Below are 17,741 nucleotides of genomic sequence, written 5' to 3' on the forward strand. Positions count from 1 at the left end.
GGGCCAGAGTGGCAGCTGGGAGGTGAGTGAAGTAGCTGCAGTTGTCCTGCTGAGAACTGATGGTGGCCTGGGCCCCAGGGGGGACAGCCTCTCAGATGGAAGAAAGTGGATCTGAGAGAGGCAGTGGAAGCAGAATAGGCCAGACTTGCTGAGGGACTAGAAATGAGAAGAGGGCCGGGAAATAGGTTGGGGAAAGAGTGAAGGGGTGCCCCAGGGGCTGTGGCTGGGTGAATGGTGGTACCTGTTCTTGCTTATGAGGATTATTGGAAGAGGGAAAATTGAGGGGTGAGAGTGACACATTTAGCTTGATTTCCATTTTAGATGGGCAGTATTTAAAAAAAAAAACAAAACCTTTTTCATTTTTAGCCGTCTTAGGTTCACAACTAAGTTGAGAGGCAGGTACAGAGATTTCCTGTGTACCCTCTGATCTCACACATGACTAGCCTCCCCCATTCTCCACGTAATTCGTCAGAATGGTACATTTGCTGTCAAGGATGAATCCACATTGACCCATCGTAATCACCCAAGTCCATGGTTTGTCTTAAGGTTCACTCTTAAAATTTTTTTTTTGTTTAACATTTATTTATTTTTGAGACAGAGAGCATGAACAGGGGAGGGTCAGAGAAAGAGGGAGACACAGAATCTGAAACAGGCTCTGAGCTGTCAGCACAGAGCCTGACGCGGGGCTCGAACCCAGGGACTGCGAGATCATGACCTGAGCCAAAGTCGGATGCTTAACCCACTGAGCCACCCAGGCGCCCCTTAAGGTTCACTCTTGGTGGTGCACATGCTGGTAGACAAGTGTGTAATAACATATATCCGTCATCACAGTGGCATTACAGAGGACTTTCACTGCTTTAAAGATCTTGTGTCCCTGTAAGCCTCTGGGTATCACCGATCTTTCGATTGTCTCCATAGTTCTGAATCGCTTCTCAGCCTTTTGGCTAAGATCAAGTGTCTGGCAGGCAGTATTATTCATTTACTTATTTATTTAAAAAAATTTTTTAAGCTTTATTTATTTTTGAGAGAGCGAGTAGGGGAGGGGTAGAGAGAGAGGGAGACACAGAATCTAAGAAGCAGGCTCCGGGCTCTGAGCTGTCAGCACAGAGCCCAGTGCGGGGCTCGAACCCACAAACTGTGAGATTATGACCTGAGCCAAAGTCAGATGGTTAACCAACTGAGCCACCCAGGGACCCCTATTTATTTATTTTTAAACTTTATTTTTTATTTCAGAGAAAGAGCAAGCAGGGAAGAGGGACAGAGAGAGAGAGAGAGAGAGAGAGAGAATCTTAAGCAGGCTCCATACTCAGTGAGGAGCCCCATGTGGGGCTCAATCCCATGACCCTGGGATCATGTTCTGAGCTGAAATCAGGAGTCGGACACTCAACTGACTGAGCAACCCAGGCACCCTGGCAGGCAGTATTTTTTATATTTATATTTATGTTTTTAAAATATTTGTTTGTTTTTGAGAGAGCGTGTGTGAGTTGGGGAGGCACAGAGAGAGGGAGACAGGATCAGAAAAGCACAGAGCCTAATGTGCGGCTCCAACTCCCAAACTGTGAGAGCACCACCTGAGCTGAAGTCGGACGCTGAACCAGCTGAGCCACCCAGGCACTCCCAGGCAGTATTTTTTAAATAAAATATTTTATTTTGAAAAAAAAAAAATTTTTTTTTGAAATCATTCTTTTTTTTTTTTTCATAAATTCGCATGTGGTTGTAAGAAATAATATAGAGAGATTCCATGTACTCTTTACTAGTTTCCCTCAATGTAACATTGTGTAAAACTATTTTATAACAGCATACAGAACAGTTCCCTCACTGTCAGGTGTTGCCCATTTATAGCCACACCCACCTCTTTCCCCTCTCCCCTCATCTCTGATGTCTGTCCACCACTGATCTGTTCTTCAGTTCTAAAATTTTTGTCTTTTCAAGAATGTTATGTAAATGGAATCATATAGTATATGACCTTTGAGATTGGCTTTTTTCACTTATAATTCCCTGGAGAGTCACCCAAGTTATTGTGTATGTCAATAGTGTGTTCCTTTTTATTGCTGAGTCATATTCCACAGTGGGATATACCAGTTTGTTTAACCATTCACCCGTTGAAGGACATCTGAGTTTCCAGTTTTTTACTATTATGAATAAAACTGCTGTGAATGCTCATGTGCAGGTTTGAATACAAATGCTAATATACTCACAATCTTGTATAAAATGGATTTACTGAAGTTCATCCAGGGGAGCAAACCCCAGGTTTGAGACTCCAGATTTGGGGGACAACTAGATGGGGGGGTGAGTGAGTCTACCCAAGAAGAGTGTAAGAGGGAAAGGAGAGAGAATCCGGACAGAAGGAACCTTTCAAAATAGAAACTTTAGGGGACTGACAGAAAAGAGCAAAGGAGTCTGGGAAGGAGTGAGCAAAGGTGGGAGAAGACCCAGGAGGGGGGTATCCTAGAGCAGGAGAAGGGAGTGTTTCAAGGAAGGAACATCCAATGCTGACAGGTTTCTTTGGTGATTTTTGTGGAATGCTGGGGGCCAGAGCCTCACGAAGTGGGTGGAGGAGTATTGGGAGGTGGGCAGAGGAGATGGAGGGATGCTTGATGTTGAAGGAAGGAGAGATAGGAATATAGGTTCAAGAGAGGGCATTCTAGAGAGACCTGAGCATGTGTAGCTGTTGATGGGAAGGAAAGGTTGCTGGCATGCTGTGAAACAAGGGACCAGTTGGTGGAGAGTGGTTTCTGAGGGAGTAGGAGGGGTTGGAGGGAAGAGCTGGTCTCAGGAAAGACACAGCAAGCATTGTGACAAGAGAAAATATGAATTCACCTTGGCTGCAGGAACTAATGGTTCTAATTTGCATTGCCTTTAGAAGCTGGGGCGGGTGTCCAGGTAAAAGCTGAGAGGTTGGAACCAGAGCACTGGCTGTGGGGACAGAGAGAAGGAGGCACCCTCTGGGTTTTTTGGAGAGGGAGGTAATGTGCTTTGGTGGCCACTTCGATGTGAGAACACCTGTCCTCCAGCTGGGGACATGGCTAGATAATGTTCTACCGTGGACCTCAGCAGTGACAACGGATTGGAAAACATGGAAGCACTCGGCTTCTCACGGGTGTCCCCACCATCAATTCAGATTACACTGGTTACTGAGGAACTGAAAAGACAAGCACATGTTGGAAAACAAAGGAAGCAAGGATGGCCAAGTGCACAAATAAATTTGTTGTGGGGTGGGTGGAATAGGGTGGGGAGGACTTGGTAACATGATTTGTGGAGGGGCTATGTGATTCAGGATCAGACTCTCCAAGAGGAAGAGAGAAGCCCAATCTAGTAGTGGCTTAAACAGGCTAGTAGTTTATTTCTTTATTTCTCTCATATGGGAGTCCAGAGGAAGATGGTCCAGAGCTACAAGGGTGGCTGTGTCCTACAAGGTTCCCAGAGGCCCAGGATCGTTTCCAGCTTTCTGCCCTGTAATCCCTAGGGTATCACCCTTGTCCTCATGATCTGGGATGGTGGCTAGATTATTCACTATTGTATTCTTGTTCTAGGAAGCAGGATGGAGGATGGGGAAGAGAAGGACATCATGTGCCAGGCAGTTTTAAGAAAACTTTCTAGGGGCGCCTGGGTGGCGCAGTCGGTTAAGCGTCCGACTTCAGCCAGGTCACGATCTCGCGGTCCGTGAGTTCGAGCCCCGCGGCAGGCTCTGGGCTGATGGCTCGGAGCCTGGAGCCTGTTTCTGATTCTGTGTCTCCCTCTCTCTCTGCCCCTCCCCCGTTCATGCTCTGTCTCTCTCTGTCCCAAAAATAAATAAAAAATGTTGAAAAAAAAAAAATTAAAAAAAAAAAAGAAAACTTTCTAGATGCTGCCATAGAACACCTTTCCTTATATCCCATTGTCCAGAATTTAGACATTCTGTAGCTGCAAGAGCAGCTGGGAAGTGTGGTCTTTATTGTGGGGCCATATTTTCAGCCAAAAACCTTGGGTTCTACTGCAGTGGAAGTAGGAGAGAATGTGCATCGGGGCATAGCCAACTGTCTTTGCCACAGAGGCCTTGCATTGGGTCTGGCTTGTAAGGGTGAAGTCAGAGACACCGTTTTATTGTTGTTTTTCAGGAATGGACAATCAGACTGTCCTGGCGGTCCAGTCATTGTTGGATGGCCAAGGAGCAGTCCCTGATCCAACAGGCCAGAGTGTCAATGCACCTCCTACTATCCAGCCACTGGGTGAGTATCTGCTCAGGTTCACCAGTGGGAAGGGTGAGTAACTCCCTGTGAAAAACAGGTGGGGCTCCTGAGAGGGTATGGGAGTGAATTGCCTACTGTGGTCCCCAGGATGTCCTCTGGTGTCTGAACCCTCTCCCCTCTCCCAGCCTGGATTTTCAGGCTCATGCTTTTCTCTGCTTAGCGATGAGGACACTCTTTCTCAATCATTTAGTGAACGTGGGGACTGTGACATAGGGAAGCTCTAGGCAGTGGAGCTTGGCAGTGGTTGTACCTTTGACCCAGAAGTTATTTCTCAGCCTCCCTTCTATGGAAAGAACAGGCTGAGCATGAATCTCCAGTTTACGGGCCAGGCCCCTGAGACAGAGAGAGAAAGTAAGGAACTTTAAAGCCCTGTGTGAATCTGTGTATTTATTCATTCCACAAACAGTTTTGAATACTTGGGAACCATTCTGGGCACAGAGAGATGCCCACCTGGGTTTGAATCCTTATTCCCATAGTTCCTGGCTCTATGACCTTGGACACAAGTAGGTTAGCTTCTCTGTGCCCCAGTTTCCACATCTGTAAAATGAGGATAATAGCCTTGCCTCGTAGAAGCCTTGTGAGGACACTTGGGATTTACTTTCAGCAGTTGTAAATAAGAAACGTGAGTTTCTTGTGGTTTGTACAGATGAAAGTTTATTTCTCTGTTGCATGAAGTCCTGATGTGCATTTGGGGTGGGGATGGTGAGACTCAGACCCTTTTTTCTTTTGGTTCTGTTGCCCTCTATCTGCAGTCTATGTTGCCTGCTCCAGCTTTTCACTTTCATTTCCACATTGTAGCCAACACAAAGGGAAGAAAGAACTTCCTTTTAAAAGGAAGTTGCATAGGGGCGCTTGGGTGCCTCAGTCACTTAAGTGCCCGACTCTTGATCTCAGCTCAGGTCTTGATCTCAGGGTCCTGGGTTCAGGCCCCCACTGGGCATGAAGCCTACTTTTAAAAAAAGAAAAAAAAAAAAAAAGAAAGAAAGGAAGTTGCATGGACAGTATACTGTTGCCCTTGTCCTATTGGTCAGAATTTGGTCACATGACATGTTTAGCTGCAAAGGCTGGGAAATATAGTCTTTAATGAGATGGTCATGTTTCCCACTAAAGTTTGTATTACTGTCTAAGAAGGAAGAGTAAATACTGAATGACAAATAGACATTCCTGCCCTAACATGTCAAGTGCTTGGCACAGTGCATGGCCTGTGGTAGACCCTCAATGGGTGGTGTCAGCTATAGCTAATCATTCATTTAGTCTTCCACTCATTCAACAAATGTGCCAGGATTATTGCAGTTCTGATAGTAAGTAAGACTTATTTCCTCCCTTTCAGGGGACTCATAGTCTGGTGGTGCTGGGAAAAGTGTGATATGCGAGGAGCTGTGGTGACTAGCTTTAGGAAGGCTTCCTGACATTTGAGCAGAATCTTGCAGAATCAGTTGTTCTGAGAGAAGCAGCTTGGCAGAGAGAACAGGGCCTGCGGAGACATAGAAAGTCATGTAGGCCATTTGGGGACTGGTGAACAAACTCAGGCAGGATAAAGATTCCGAATATCTCAACTTTGAAGTGCACCCACTCTACTATTTCTTGATTTCTGATTTTTTGATACCTGGGTAGTTGTGGCTGGATGTTCCTGCAGGTGCCTATGTGGTTTTGAAATCTCCCAGGAAGCACAATCTTGACATTTGTTACACGCACACTGAGTCATGGGTTGCTGTTAGGTTTGCCATGCTTATGGTCCAGCCGCAGGTTTTGTCCTGTTTCTTATTGTGATGCCCTCTCATTTATCTTCCCTTTTATCATTGTTCCTCTCCCTCTGCTACTGTATGGATGTGACCCCTAGATGATGAGGATGTCTTTCTCTGCGGGAAGTGTAAGAAGCAGTTCAACTCGCTGCCAGCATTTATGACCCACAAGCGGGAACAGTGCCAGGGGAATGCCCCACCCCTGGCCACAGTCTCACTGGCCACCAATAGCATCTACACGCCTTCAGCAGCACCCACAGCAGTCCAGCAGGCCCCACCTCCTGCCAATCGCCAGGTATTCGTTCGTTTGTTCATTCATCTGTTCAAGTCTTTTTTTGAGCATCCACTATGTGTCAGGCACTGTGTGGGCACTGTTTTGGACACATACTTTTTTCAGGATGTTAAGCGCAGAGAGACGGGAGGTTTTGCCATTTTGTATATGGTACTTGGGGAAGAGCTCTGGGAAGAGGTGCCGTATGAGCAGAGACCTAAGGAGGTGAGGGAATGAGTCATGCTGCTACTTTGGGGAAGAGTATTCCGGGAGGAGCTATCCGCAAGTACAAAGGCCCTGAGGTAGGAGTATGCTGGGTTTATTCCAGGAACAGCAAGGAGGTAGAGTGGCCGGAGCTGAATAAGTGAGGAGGAGGAGGGTGGGAGATGATATGATCAGACAAGGCAATAGGGGGATCCTGGTGAGCATGTGGGCCCTACGGGCTTTTATCCTGAGTGAGATGGGAGCCTTTGCAAGGTTTTGAACACAAGAGGGACATAGTCTGGTTTACACCTGAACTAGATTACGCCGGCTGCTGTGCAGAGAATAGATTTTGAGGAGAGTCAAGAGAAAGACCCAGGAAACGCGTTAGGGGGCCATTGTACCAAGCCAGGCAGTAGGTGGTGGTGGCTCGACCAGGATGGTGGCAGTGGCGGTGGAGAGAAGGGAGGAGGTTTTGGAAGTATTTTGAAGGTGGAGCCACTAGAGTTTGTGGATGCATTGGATGGGAGAGATGAGATCAGGAGGAGTCCAGGGTGATCCATGGCAGAGCTGGAATTGCCATTTACTGAAGTGGAGAAAACAGCAAGAGTTTGGTGGGGCTGTCAGGAGTTCAGCTGGTTATGCTGGATTGGAGATGCCCATTGGACCTGTAAGTGGAGGTGGCAAAGATGCAGACAGATAACACAGGTCTGGAGGCCAGGGGAGAACAGAACACCCTGGGTCAGGGGCTCTTAAAGGGATTAAAGAATTCTTATGAAAGAGGCTGGACAGGGGCACCTGGTGGCTCAGTCGGTTAAGTGTCTGACTTCGGCTCAGGTCATGACCTCACCGGTTCATGAGTCCGAGCCCGCATCGGTCTCTTTGCTGCTAGCCTGGAGCCTGCTTCAGATTCTGTGTCTCCCTCTCTCTCCCCGCCCCTCCCCAACTCACACTCTGTCTCTCTCAAAAATAAATATTAAAAAAAAATTTTTTTTAAAAAGAGGCTGGACATGTCTCAGGATGCCAGGTCAGGGGGTCAAATTTCCTTCTGGCTTCCTCTTATCTCCTTATTCCTTTAAAACATCATCTCCAAATGGGGGCGCCTGGGTGGCTCTGTCAGTTAAGCGTCCGACTTCGTCTCAGGTCATGATCTCACGGTTCATGGGTCTGAGCCCCATGTTGGGCTCTGTGGTGACAGCTCAGAGACTGGAGCCTGCTTCAGATTCTGTGTCTCCCTCTCTCTCTGCCCCTCCCCTGCTCTCGCTCTGTCTCTGTCTCTCTCAAAAATAAATAAAGATTAAAAAAAAATCTTAAAAAAAAACCATTATCTCCAAACAAAAAACATATCTCTATCTATTGTATAGACATAATTCCTGCCATCAGAATAAAAGCATTCACCCCCAGATTCAAAGGACTTGCAGACTGAAACTTCTCAGGTTGCCACAGACATCTAACACAAAACATAATGATTCTTCCCACTTCTTGATTATGAGTTTGTTAGCAGAAAATATTCCCTCTCCCCACCCCACCATTTTTTTTTTTCCAGTAAAAGGAGAGCGGGAAATTCCTTTACTCCTGGGCAAGGAAATAACTTTAGAACATAAGCAGTTGGCCCATAGGCAGACTTGAATCCCCTGCTAAGTGACTTGGATGGACGTGGATATCTTTTCCCATTTTTTGTCAGCCTAACTAATGCATGTGACATTGTAAAAATACTTGTGAGCCAGGATCTACATTGCCTTTCCCAGCCATGACATGGGGCATCATCTAACCTACCCAGGCTGTCTTTACGTGGTTGAGGGACTCTGGGGTCTGGGGGCCAGCTGCCGTGTCCCCAGAGGTCCCAAAGAAACAGGTGACCTAGGATGATGCCAAGAGCCTGTCAGTAAAGAAAAGCAACAAATAAAATAAAAACCCTTTACTTCTACTTTGAGGAGAAGTCACTGTACGTTTGACACTCTGTTGTAGGGTCTGCCTTTCATCCTCACCAGTACCCTCGAGAACATATTATTATTTTTATTATCAATTTGTATGTTTGCAAGTAATACATATTTCCCATCTCCATTTTAAAAGTTAGAATGTTACAAATCAAGGTCCCTTTGGCACTATTCCTTTTCTCTGCCCCCCAGCTAACTATTGAAGGGTATCCTTCTTGATCTTTTTTTCTTTTTTAAGTTTATTTATTTATTTTGAGAGAGAGAGTGTGTGTGTGCACACATGGGAGGGAGTGGGGGAGAGATGGGGGGGGGGTAGAGAATCCCAAGCAGTTTCTGCACGGTCAGTGCAGAGCCCAGTGTGGGGCTCAGACTCACGAACGGTGAGATCATGACCTGAGCTGAAATCAAGAATCAGATGCTTAACTGACTGAGCCATTCAGGCACCCTTTGACCTTTTGAGATACTTTCACATACTTATTTAAGTGCCCACAGGAATTATATAGTACTTTTAATAGTACAATAGTACTATTGTTTTAGAATTTTTAAATTAAGAATATGTAATCTGCATGTTGTTATGTAATTTTATTTTTCATGCAGTACTTTTTATCTGCTGTGTAGTATTCTGTCTTATGACTGTGTTGTATTTTTTACTCCATTTCCCCTTTGATGGACACCAAAGTTGTTTCCAGTTATTCGCTATCAGACATAAGGCTGCATAGAATATCCTTGTTCATAGACTCCCTGTGAAATGTGTGAGTGTTTCTCTAGGAGAGATACCAGGAAGTATTATTGCTGGGTCATGGAGTATTTATCTTACAGGGAGGTATGACTTATTCTCATTTCATAGATAAGGAAACGGAAGTTCAGAGAGGTGGAGTGACTTGCCCAGGGCCGCACAGCAGGGAGAAGCAGAGGTGGAAATGAAATGCAGGTCTATGGGATTCCAGAACCCAAGTCTTTTGCATCATGCACTGTTTCCTTCCAGAGCCTCAGACATGTCTCTTCTCTGTCTCTTTCTCATTCATACTACTCAGATCTCCACGTACATTACAGTACCCCCATCCCCGCTGATCCAGACGCTGGTGCAGGGGAACATCTTGGTGAGCGATGATGTGCTCATGTCTGCCATGTCAGCCTTCACGTCTCTGGACCAGCCCATGCCCCAGGGCCCCCCACCCGTGCAGGTAAGGACGGGGCCAGCTTCTCAGGGGGTCTTGATTCCAGGACTACATGTTAACTGCTATGGATTCAGAACCTTGTAGAAAGAAGAGGGGTTGGCCTTAGCTCTCTCTCATGCTGAAGAGAGACTGTCAGTAGCACCTTGGCCTGCCCCACTGTGGGTAGGGAAGCTGTCATTTCATTCGGGATCCAGAACATTACTTTGGGGTTTCATTGCCATTATCTGGCTACTTTGACTCCTTTTTTTTTTTTTTTTTTTTTTTAAATAAGTAGGCTCCATGCCCAGTGTGGGGCTTGTACTCATGACCTCACAACCCCAAGATCAGGAGTCACATGATCTCCTGACTAAGACAGCCAGGCACCCCTCCTATTTTTATTCTTAACAGAAATATTTCATGTCCATTGGGAAACAATAGGAAATACACAATAGGAAAATAAAAACAAAGTTTAATTACTCATAATCTGGAAACTAGAGAGACATGGTAACTGACTATAATGTATAGTTCTCTTTTGTTTTTTGTTTTTTTGCCTGCTCTACTGACTGAGCCAGCCAGGTGTCCCTGATCACTCTATTCTTTTTGCAACCTTTCTGTAGGTTTGAAAGTTTTCAGAATAAAAGTTGGGAGACACCTGGCTGACTCAGTCAGTAAAACATATGACTCTTAATCTCAGGGTTGTGAGTAGCCTGTTGGGTGTAGAGATTACTTAAATCTTTTTTTTTCATTTAAAAAAAAATGTTTATTTATTTATTTTGAGAGAGAGAGAGAGTGCGAGCCAGGGAAGGGCAGAGAGAGAGGGAGAGAGAGAATCCCAAGCAGGCTCCATGCTGTCAGCACAGAGGATGCGGTGCTCCGTCTCCTGAACATTGAGATCATGACCTGAGCTGAAATCAAGAGTCGGTCACTTAACTGACTGAGCCACCTAGGCGCCCCCAAAATAAAATCTTTAAAAAAATGACAAACAAAGAATAATGGGGTGCCTGAGTGGCTCAGTTGGTTAAGCGTCCAACTCTTTGATTTCAGCTCAGGGCATAATCTCAGGGTAGTGAGATCGAGCCCCGAGTGGGGCTCTGTGCTCGCAGTAGCATCTGCTTAAGATTCTCTTTCTGCCCCTCCCCTGCATGCGTATGGACGTGCTCCCTTTCTCTCTCTCTTTCTGTCTGTCTCTCTCTCTCTCAAAGAATAAAAGTTGGGAAGTCAATCAATTAATCAACCATCCATACTCTCTCCACCCAAAGAAAACACTACTAGATTTTTGGTGCCTGGTTTTCCTGATCTTTGAATGCAAATAGAGGTAGAAACAGCTTTTTATATAAATGCATTTATAATATACATATCCATGTAAATGGACCATGTTATATGCACTGTTCCGAAACTTGCTTTTTTTATTTTGCCTTTTGCTTAAAGTCATTATCTATGCCTACAGTTCTTTTTTTTTTTTTTTTTTTTTAACATTTATTTATTTTTGAGAGACAGAGAGAGGCAGAGCATGAGCAGGGGAGGGGGAGAGAGAGACACACACAGAATCCGAAGGAGGCTCCAGGCTCTGAGCTGTTTGTTAGCACAGAGCCCGACGTGGGGCCTGAACTCACGAACCGCAAGACCATGACCTGAGCCGAAGTTGGGTGCTCAACTGATTGAGACACCCAGGCTACAATTCTTTACAATTCCACCCTATGCCTACAATTCTATATCAGTATTTCCCAAAATGCTCCTCAGAAGAGTGGCTTCTTGGGATTTTTCTAATATAAAAAGGATCTCTGGTCAAACCAGCTTAGGGTGGAGGCATTCTACTTCTTCCCTTGCCCTGTTCCTGTTGTTTTCCTGCAACAAAACACTTTTGTTTTTTGTCATCCCAGGTTTTTCCCAAACCATGTTTGACTGTGGAACCCAGGGAACTGTAATTAAGAGGAGCACCTTTTATGAAATGCTGATCACCATCATATATATATATATATATATATATATATATATATATATATATATATATTTTTTTTTTTTTTTTTTTTTTTTTTTTTTTAAGTAAACTCTTTGCCTAGCATGGGGCTTGAACTCATGACCCACAGATCAAGAACTGCATGCTCTAGGGGCACCTGGGTGGCTCAGTTGGTTGGGTATCCAACTTGGGCTCAGGTCATGATCTCATGGTTCGTGAATTCAAGCCCCACATCTGTCTTTGTGCTGACAGCTCGGAGCCTAGAGCCTGCTTTCAATTTCGTGTCTCCCTCTCTCTCTGCCCCTCCCCACTCACACTCTGTCTCTCTCCCAAATAAATACATCTTAAAAAGTATATTAAAAAAAAAAAAGTATTGAATGCTCTATCAACTGAGCCAGCCAGGCATCCCTGACCACCATCATTTTAATACCTATACAAGATTCCATCATGTGTGAGGACCATCCTGTATTTAACCAGGCTTCTGCTAATGGCCATGTAGGTCACTGCCATTTTTTGCTGTTATAAAAACTACTGCAGAATCATCAATATACAGATATCTTTGCCCATCTGCTTGATTATTTTTGTGAAATAAGTTTCTAGAAGTCAGTGGCTGTGTTTCAGGGGTCTACAGCTACCTACACATTCAGTGCCTCTCTAGAAAGACTCCCAGGACTTGGGATGGTTGTACTCATGGTTTATTCCTGACAAAGGATACACAGGAGGATCAGCGAGAAGAAAAGACATCAGCTGGAATCTGGAGGAATCCAGGCCTAGGTTTCTACTGTTCTTCCTCTTGCGGACATAGGGAGAAGATTACGCAAAACACTTCTTTCTTAGTAATCTCCACACCCAATGTGGGGTTCGAACTCACAAACCCGAGTTCAAGACTTGCATGCTCTTACCAACTGAGCCAACCAGGTGCCCCACAAAACGCTTTTTCCTTCAGCAGTGAAGAGCAACAATGTGTGTGCATGCTTCTGCCCAAGAAGCACACCTGCAATTCAAGGGCCAGGACTTTTATTGGGGATTGGTCGTGTGGGTGCCACTGTGACCAAAAGTCCACGCTCCTAGAAGGAAAGGAGGTGTTCACCATAGATCACACTGCCCATACGACAGTCTAGGTGACCTGGTACAGAGTAGTCAGTGCCCTAGTGAGCAAAACAGCCTCTCCGATATAGGCAGCCTTCTACGAGGCGGGTTCTCAGATGCCGTTCAAGAGCCGGTTGTACAAGCAAGTCCTCCTAAAACAGCAACACCGGGGCTGCTGTATGGGCCCAGCCCTGTACAAGCTGGGCCATTTTTGTGGACTTTCATTGAGAAGAGGGGTAACGGCGCCTGGCTGACGCTTCCTCTGTATTCTTCCGTGAGTGTTTCCGTGCCTCCTGTCAGCCCTGTCCTCTGAGCTGCCTTGTGAGGGGGCTCCTCTTTCCACGTGGCTGGCTAAGACAGATGTCCTTCCTCACTGGTATCAAGAGGGTGTGGCACTTTAATTTTCTCTTCTGATTGCAGAGCAGCCTGAACATGCATTCCGCACCCAGCTACCTCTCCCAGCCTCCGCCACCTCCCCCACCCCCTCCACCACTGCCCCCACCCCCACCACCCCAGCCCCCACCACCCCCGCCCCAGAGCCTGGGCCCCCCCGGGCGTCCCAATCCTGGCGGAAATGGCGTGGTTGAGGTGTACAGTGCCACGACGGAGCCCCTGGCTGGGAGTGGCACAGTGGAGATCCAGGCATTGGGAATGCAGCCCTACCCACCCCTGGAGGTGAGCAGAGGCCGGGGCTTGGGGGGAGGGGAAGGAACTGGTCACGGTCATCATGGGTAGCCGGAACTTTTCCTGAGCACCAGCTCTGTGCCACACGCTGTGCCTGAGACAAAATCAGATCAGGGAGAGATCACATCATGGGAGAGAATCAAGCCATTTAATTTAATCAAGCCATCATGCCCATAAACGTGAAATGCGAACCATGAGAAGGTGGCATGAAGCAGAGGGTTGTGGCAGAAATACAAGCTGCCCTCAGGAAGTCCTCAGAACAGTCAGAACACCTGTGTTTTAGGGAGAGGATTCCAAGAAGTGATCAATGTGATCATTGGTCAATGATCAATTGACCACTGATCAATCTTACATTTTGAACAAGCTAGATGTATGGGTTAGTTATGGCCGAGGAAGAAATAGCCACAGAACCTCAGTGGTAGATGGCAAACCGTGTTTATTGTTCTCGCATCTATGTGGCTTGCTTTGGCAACTCTGCTGATCTTGGCTGGGCTGTCCCAGGTGTCTGGAGATGGCAGCTGTCAGCTGCTCTAGGATGGCTGGGGTGGGACAAGTTGGCCGACCCGGCTCTGCTCCAACGCATCTGTTAGCCTCCAGCGGGTTAGCCAGGCATGTTCTTGCTGCAGTGGTGGGGGTGCAGGAGCACAAGCAGAAATGTTCGAGGGCACCTCTTGAGGCTTAGGCTCATACAGTGTCCCGTCTGTTGGTCAAAATAGGTCACAAGGCCAGCTTAGATTTAAACAGTAAGGAAACAGATGCCACATCTTGATGGGAAAAGCTGCAAAATCACACTGCAAAGGGCGTGGGTCCTGGGAGGGGTAAAGAACTGAGGCCATTATGCAATCAGTGTACCATATGTACACTGATTCCCTGCTGAAGAGCTCTGAGCTGTAAGTTCAGGGTGCTAAGAGTTCAGGACCTTCCCAGACACCAGTGCTGACTCATACTCAGTCTGGCCATACAGACATTCCGTGTCGGGGAGCATGTATATCTGAAGAGAACCAGAGCAATGGGAAAATTCTACCACCAGCCATGTGATGTGATGAGAGCCTGCAGGAGATTTGCCCTAGCCTGAGGGAATAGAGCAAGCTTCCTTTTGTTGACTTAAAAAAAATTTTTTTTTGAGTCCGTGAGCTGCCGAGAGACTAAATAGTGGCCCGGTAGGTGAAGGGGCCAGCCCCGGAGGAGCCTTCCCATGGAGATGAGGGTGCTCTTTGAGCGCAGGGCCTGAGTCTTCTTTGTTTTGGCAGCCTTAGCACCTAGCGGAGTACCTGGCCTGTGGTACACCTGTGGTAGGTATCTGAAAATCTGAAATAGGGCCCTCTGACTTCAGTCTCCTCTCCTCTGAAATGGGAACTCCCCTTGTAGAGCTGTTGAGGGTAACGAGAGCAAACCCAGCGGCAGTCACATAATTTCTCAGTAATGACTTGAAAGGTGAATTCATCCATGTGATACCTATTTACTGAGTGCTGTATTGGTCAGGAAAGTAGGAACCCTTCTAGGTATTTCTGGCAGAGGGATTTAATACAAAAGGCAGTTGCTTACAAAGCTGACTTCAGAAGGGCTAGATGGAGCAAAAGGCAGAGTGGGTGAGCGGCACTGATTTTCAGGTTCACGGTTGTTGCTTGGCCCAGAGGGCCAGGAAGCTACTGCTGCGCCCAGAGGTGGGGAAGCTTTAGGATTCTGTTGCTGCCTTGCCATCCTTGAGGCTGGTGGCCAGGAAGGGAATGTAGAGTTCAGCCAGCCCCTCCAACACTCAGGACTGCAAACCTTGTCTCCCACCACGGCTGCCAGGGGAAAGCAGTTTCTACTTCCCCTCTGCCTTCCAAATCTCATGCAGGTGCTTCTCATGGGCAGAACCTAATCTATGCTCAGAACCTTGCTGGCAAGGGAGTCTGGGAATGCACGTATCAGGGGAGGGCATGGAAGGGTGTAAGAATGGTGCCAAGGGCCAACAGACAAGATCCAACAGAAGCACCTACTGGTACCATATCAGATGCCCAATCCATACATCTACTGATGTCAACTCTTTTGGTTCCTGGACCCAATTCCAAAGCTGGGTGGGGTCCCCCTCCACCCGCCCCAGCCAATGCCAAGCAATTCTCAGACACCAGTGCAGTGTCTAACAACTCAACTCAATTCTGATGTCATAAGCCCAGAGATCACAGCAGATTCCACAGGTTAAGGGTTCAGTCCTGCAAGACTGCCCTCACCCTCACTTTATCCCATTGCAAGCAACCTGTGCTTCTGATGGACAGGCTACAGATTGGAGGTTCCAGCGACCTCCTCCTTAGGTTCTGTTAATTTGCTAGAGCAGCTCATGGGACTCAGGGGAACATTTACATTTGCCAGTTTGTTAAAGGATATAATAAAAGATAATGAATCAACATCTCAATGAAGAGACACATAGGGTGAGGTGTGGGGAAAGGGAAGTGGATCTTCTGTGCCCTCTCTGGTTGTGCCACTCCCTCCACACTTCCCTATGTTCATCAGCCTGGAAGATGTCCAAACCCAGTCCTTTGGGATTTTTATGAGGCTTTGTTACATAGTCACGGTTAAGTCATTGGCTATTGGCTGATTCAACCTCCAGCCCTTCCTCAGTCCCCAGAGGTTGGGGTTTGGGACTGAATGTTCCAACCCATCAGTCATGTGGTTGGTCCTCTTGGCAACCAGCCCCCCACCCTTGGGTCAGGGCCAAAAGTCACTTTTGTTAAAAAAAAAAGAAAAAAAAGTCACTTTCATTAATAATGAGACAAAAAAAAGAAGACACCTATTTCACTTTTGTGGCTCTGAAGCATTTCCAGGAACTGTGGATGAAGACCAAATATATGTGACAAACATATTTTGGTCATCTGAATGAACAAGTATGTGTTTCTTATATATCATTATGTTATAATGCATACATGAATTCATGGATTCAGAAATATTTATTGAATGCCTATTTTGTGCCAAGGATTACTCCAGGCTTTGAGGACTAAATAAAAGTAGACCAAAAGTCCCTGCCTTCATGGAACTAGGCAGGTAATAGATAAGTAAGTAAAATACATAATTTACTAGCGGTAAATCTACAGAGAAAAATAAAGCAGAGAAGACCAGGGAGTGAAATTTTGGATAGGCCAGCCTGGAAAAACCAATGAATGAGGAGTACATCACTGAAGTAATGAATTCTTCACAGTGCCCCAGTGTCATGATATAAGCTTAGTGTTAACTAGGTTTGAGTGGCTCAGAATGTATTTGGTATGTCACTTCTCAGTTGAGAGCTGCTGGCTGGTATGGCATCAGGCAGGGTCAGTTAAGGAGGGGGTTGCTGATGAGGCCGCAGCCCCTCCTGACTTCCTGGTTCTCCTGTGCTGACAAACTGCTGCTAGTAACAGTAGTAATGGCAATAAGAGCAGCTAATGTTTATTGAGTCTTTACCATATGTCAGGCACCGTTCTAAGCTCTCTACATGTTAACTCATCTAACCTCACAACAACCCAGCGAGAGGAACACTCTGATTATCCCCATTTTACAGATGTCAAGCTGAGAGAGAGATGTTGAAAGACTTGCCCAAGGTCACTTAGATAATAAGTGGCAGAATCAGCATCATTTGAGCCCAGATGGCCTGGCTCCAACGCTGCTTCTAGCCTACTGGCTCCATGAAGTTCTAAGGGATTAGGATGGTGATGTAGGCGGGAAGTGGCTGAGATTAGCCAGGGCTACAGTGAGCGTCCCCCTGGCTGGTACAGCTCTTCTCCATCCTTCCCAGGCCTCTCTCCCTGATTGTGCTGTCCTTCTAGGTGCCAAACCAGTGTGTGGAGGCTCCAGTATACCCCACCCCTCCGGTTTACAGCCCCGGCAAACAGGGATTCAAACCGAAAGGACCAAACCCTGCCGCCCCCATGACCAGCGCCACTGGGGGCACGGTGGCCACCTTTGACTCCCCCCCAACGCTGAAGACCCGAAGGGCCAAAGGTGCCAGTGGACTCCCAGAAGGTGGGCCTGCAGCCTGTGATGGGCATCTTTCCTCAGCATTATCCTGTCCATAAGGCTGCTTAGTTCTGGTCTTTCCTTTTATGATGGTTAGGATTGAGTTTGGTTGCATGTAATGGAAAATCCAAATTAGAGTGACTTTAAAATGATAGAGTTTTATTTATTTATTTTTTTGCCTGTGCAAAATGAGACCAGTCATGGAAATTGTGGAATTTCCATGGCAGGCAGTCTGGAAATTGTGTGCCTATATGGTCATCAGGCCCCCACATTTCTGTCTTTCTGCTCTGCTGTCACTAGAGCAGAGCTTCTGTTATCAGGGTGCCTCATCGACTAATATGGCTGCTGGAGTTCCAGTCATCAATTTCATATTCCAGGCAGTAAGAAGGATAAAAGGGGCATCTCCCAGCTTCCAGAATTTCTGCATGATGCTTTTATTTACATCTCATTGGTCTCAACTTAGTCACATGACCCTGTCTAGCTGTAAAGGAAGCTGAAGTGTCAC

The 17,741-nt window shown here is 46.5% G+C and overlaps 1 protein-coding gene across 3 annotated transcripts in view; it reads left to right on the forward strand.

Moving 5' to 3' along the window:
* Window positions 1-17,741, forward strand: part of ZNF341 (zinc finger protein 341) — a 46,354-nt gene that overhangs the window by 1,932 nt on the left and 26,681 nt on the right. The window contains exons 2-6 of one of the 3 annotated variants that reach the window (XM_058685334.1): window positions 4,098-4,208; window positions 6,070-6,266; window positions 9,415-9,564; window positions 13,004-13,258; window positions 17,047-17,242. In XM_058685334.1, coding sequence (XP_058541317.1) covers window positions 4,098-4,208; window positions 6,070-6,266; window positions 9,415-9,564; window positions 13,004-13,258; window positions 17,047-17,242 — 909 coding nt within the window. The remainder of the gene's footprint in view (window positions 1-4,097; window positions 4,209-6,069; window positions 6,267-9,414; window positions 9,565-13,003; window positions 13,259-17,046; window positions 17,243-17,741) is intronic. The other 2 variants (XM_058685335.1, XM_058685336.1) reach the window with 2 other exon arrangements.

The sequence above is a fragment of the Neofelis nebulosa genome, chromosome 9 (assembly GCF_028018385.1).
Source record: "Neofelis nebulosa isolate mNeoNeb1 chromosome 9, mNeoNeb1.pri, whole genome shotgun sequence".
Lineage (NCBI taxonomy): Eukaryota > Metazoa > Chordata > Mammalia > Carnivora > Felidae > Neofelis > Neofelis nebulosa.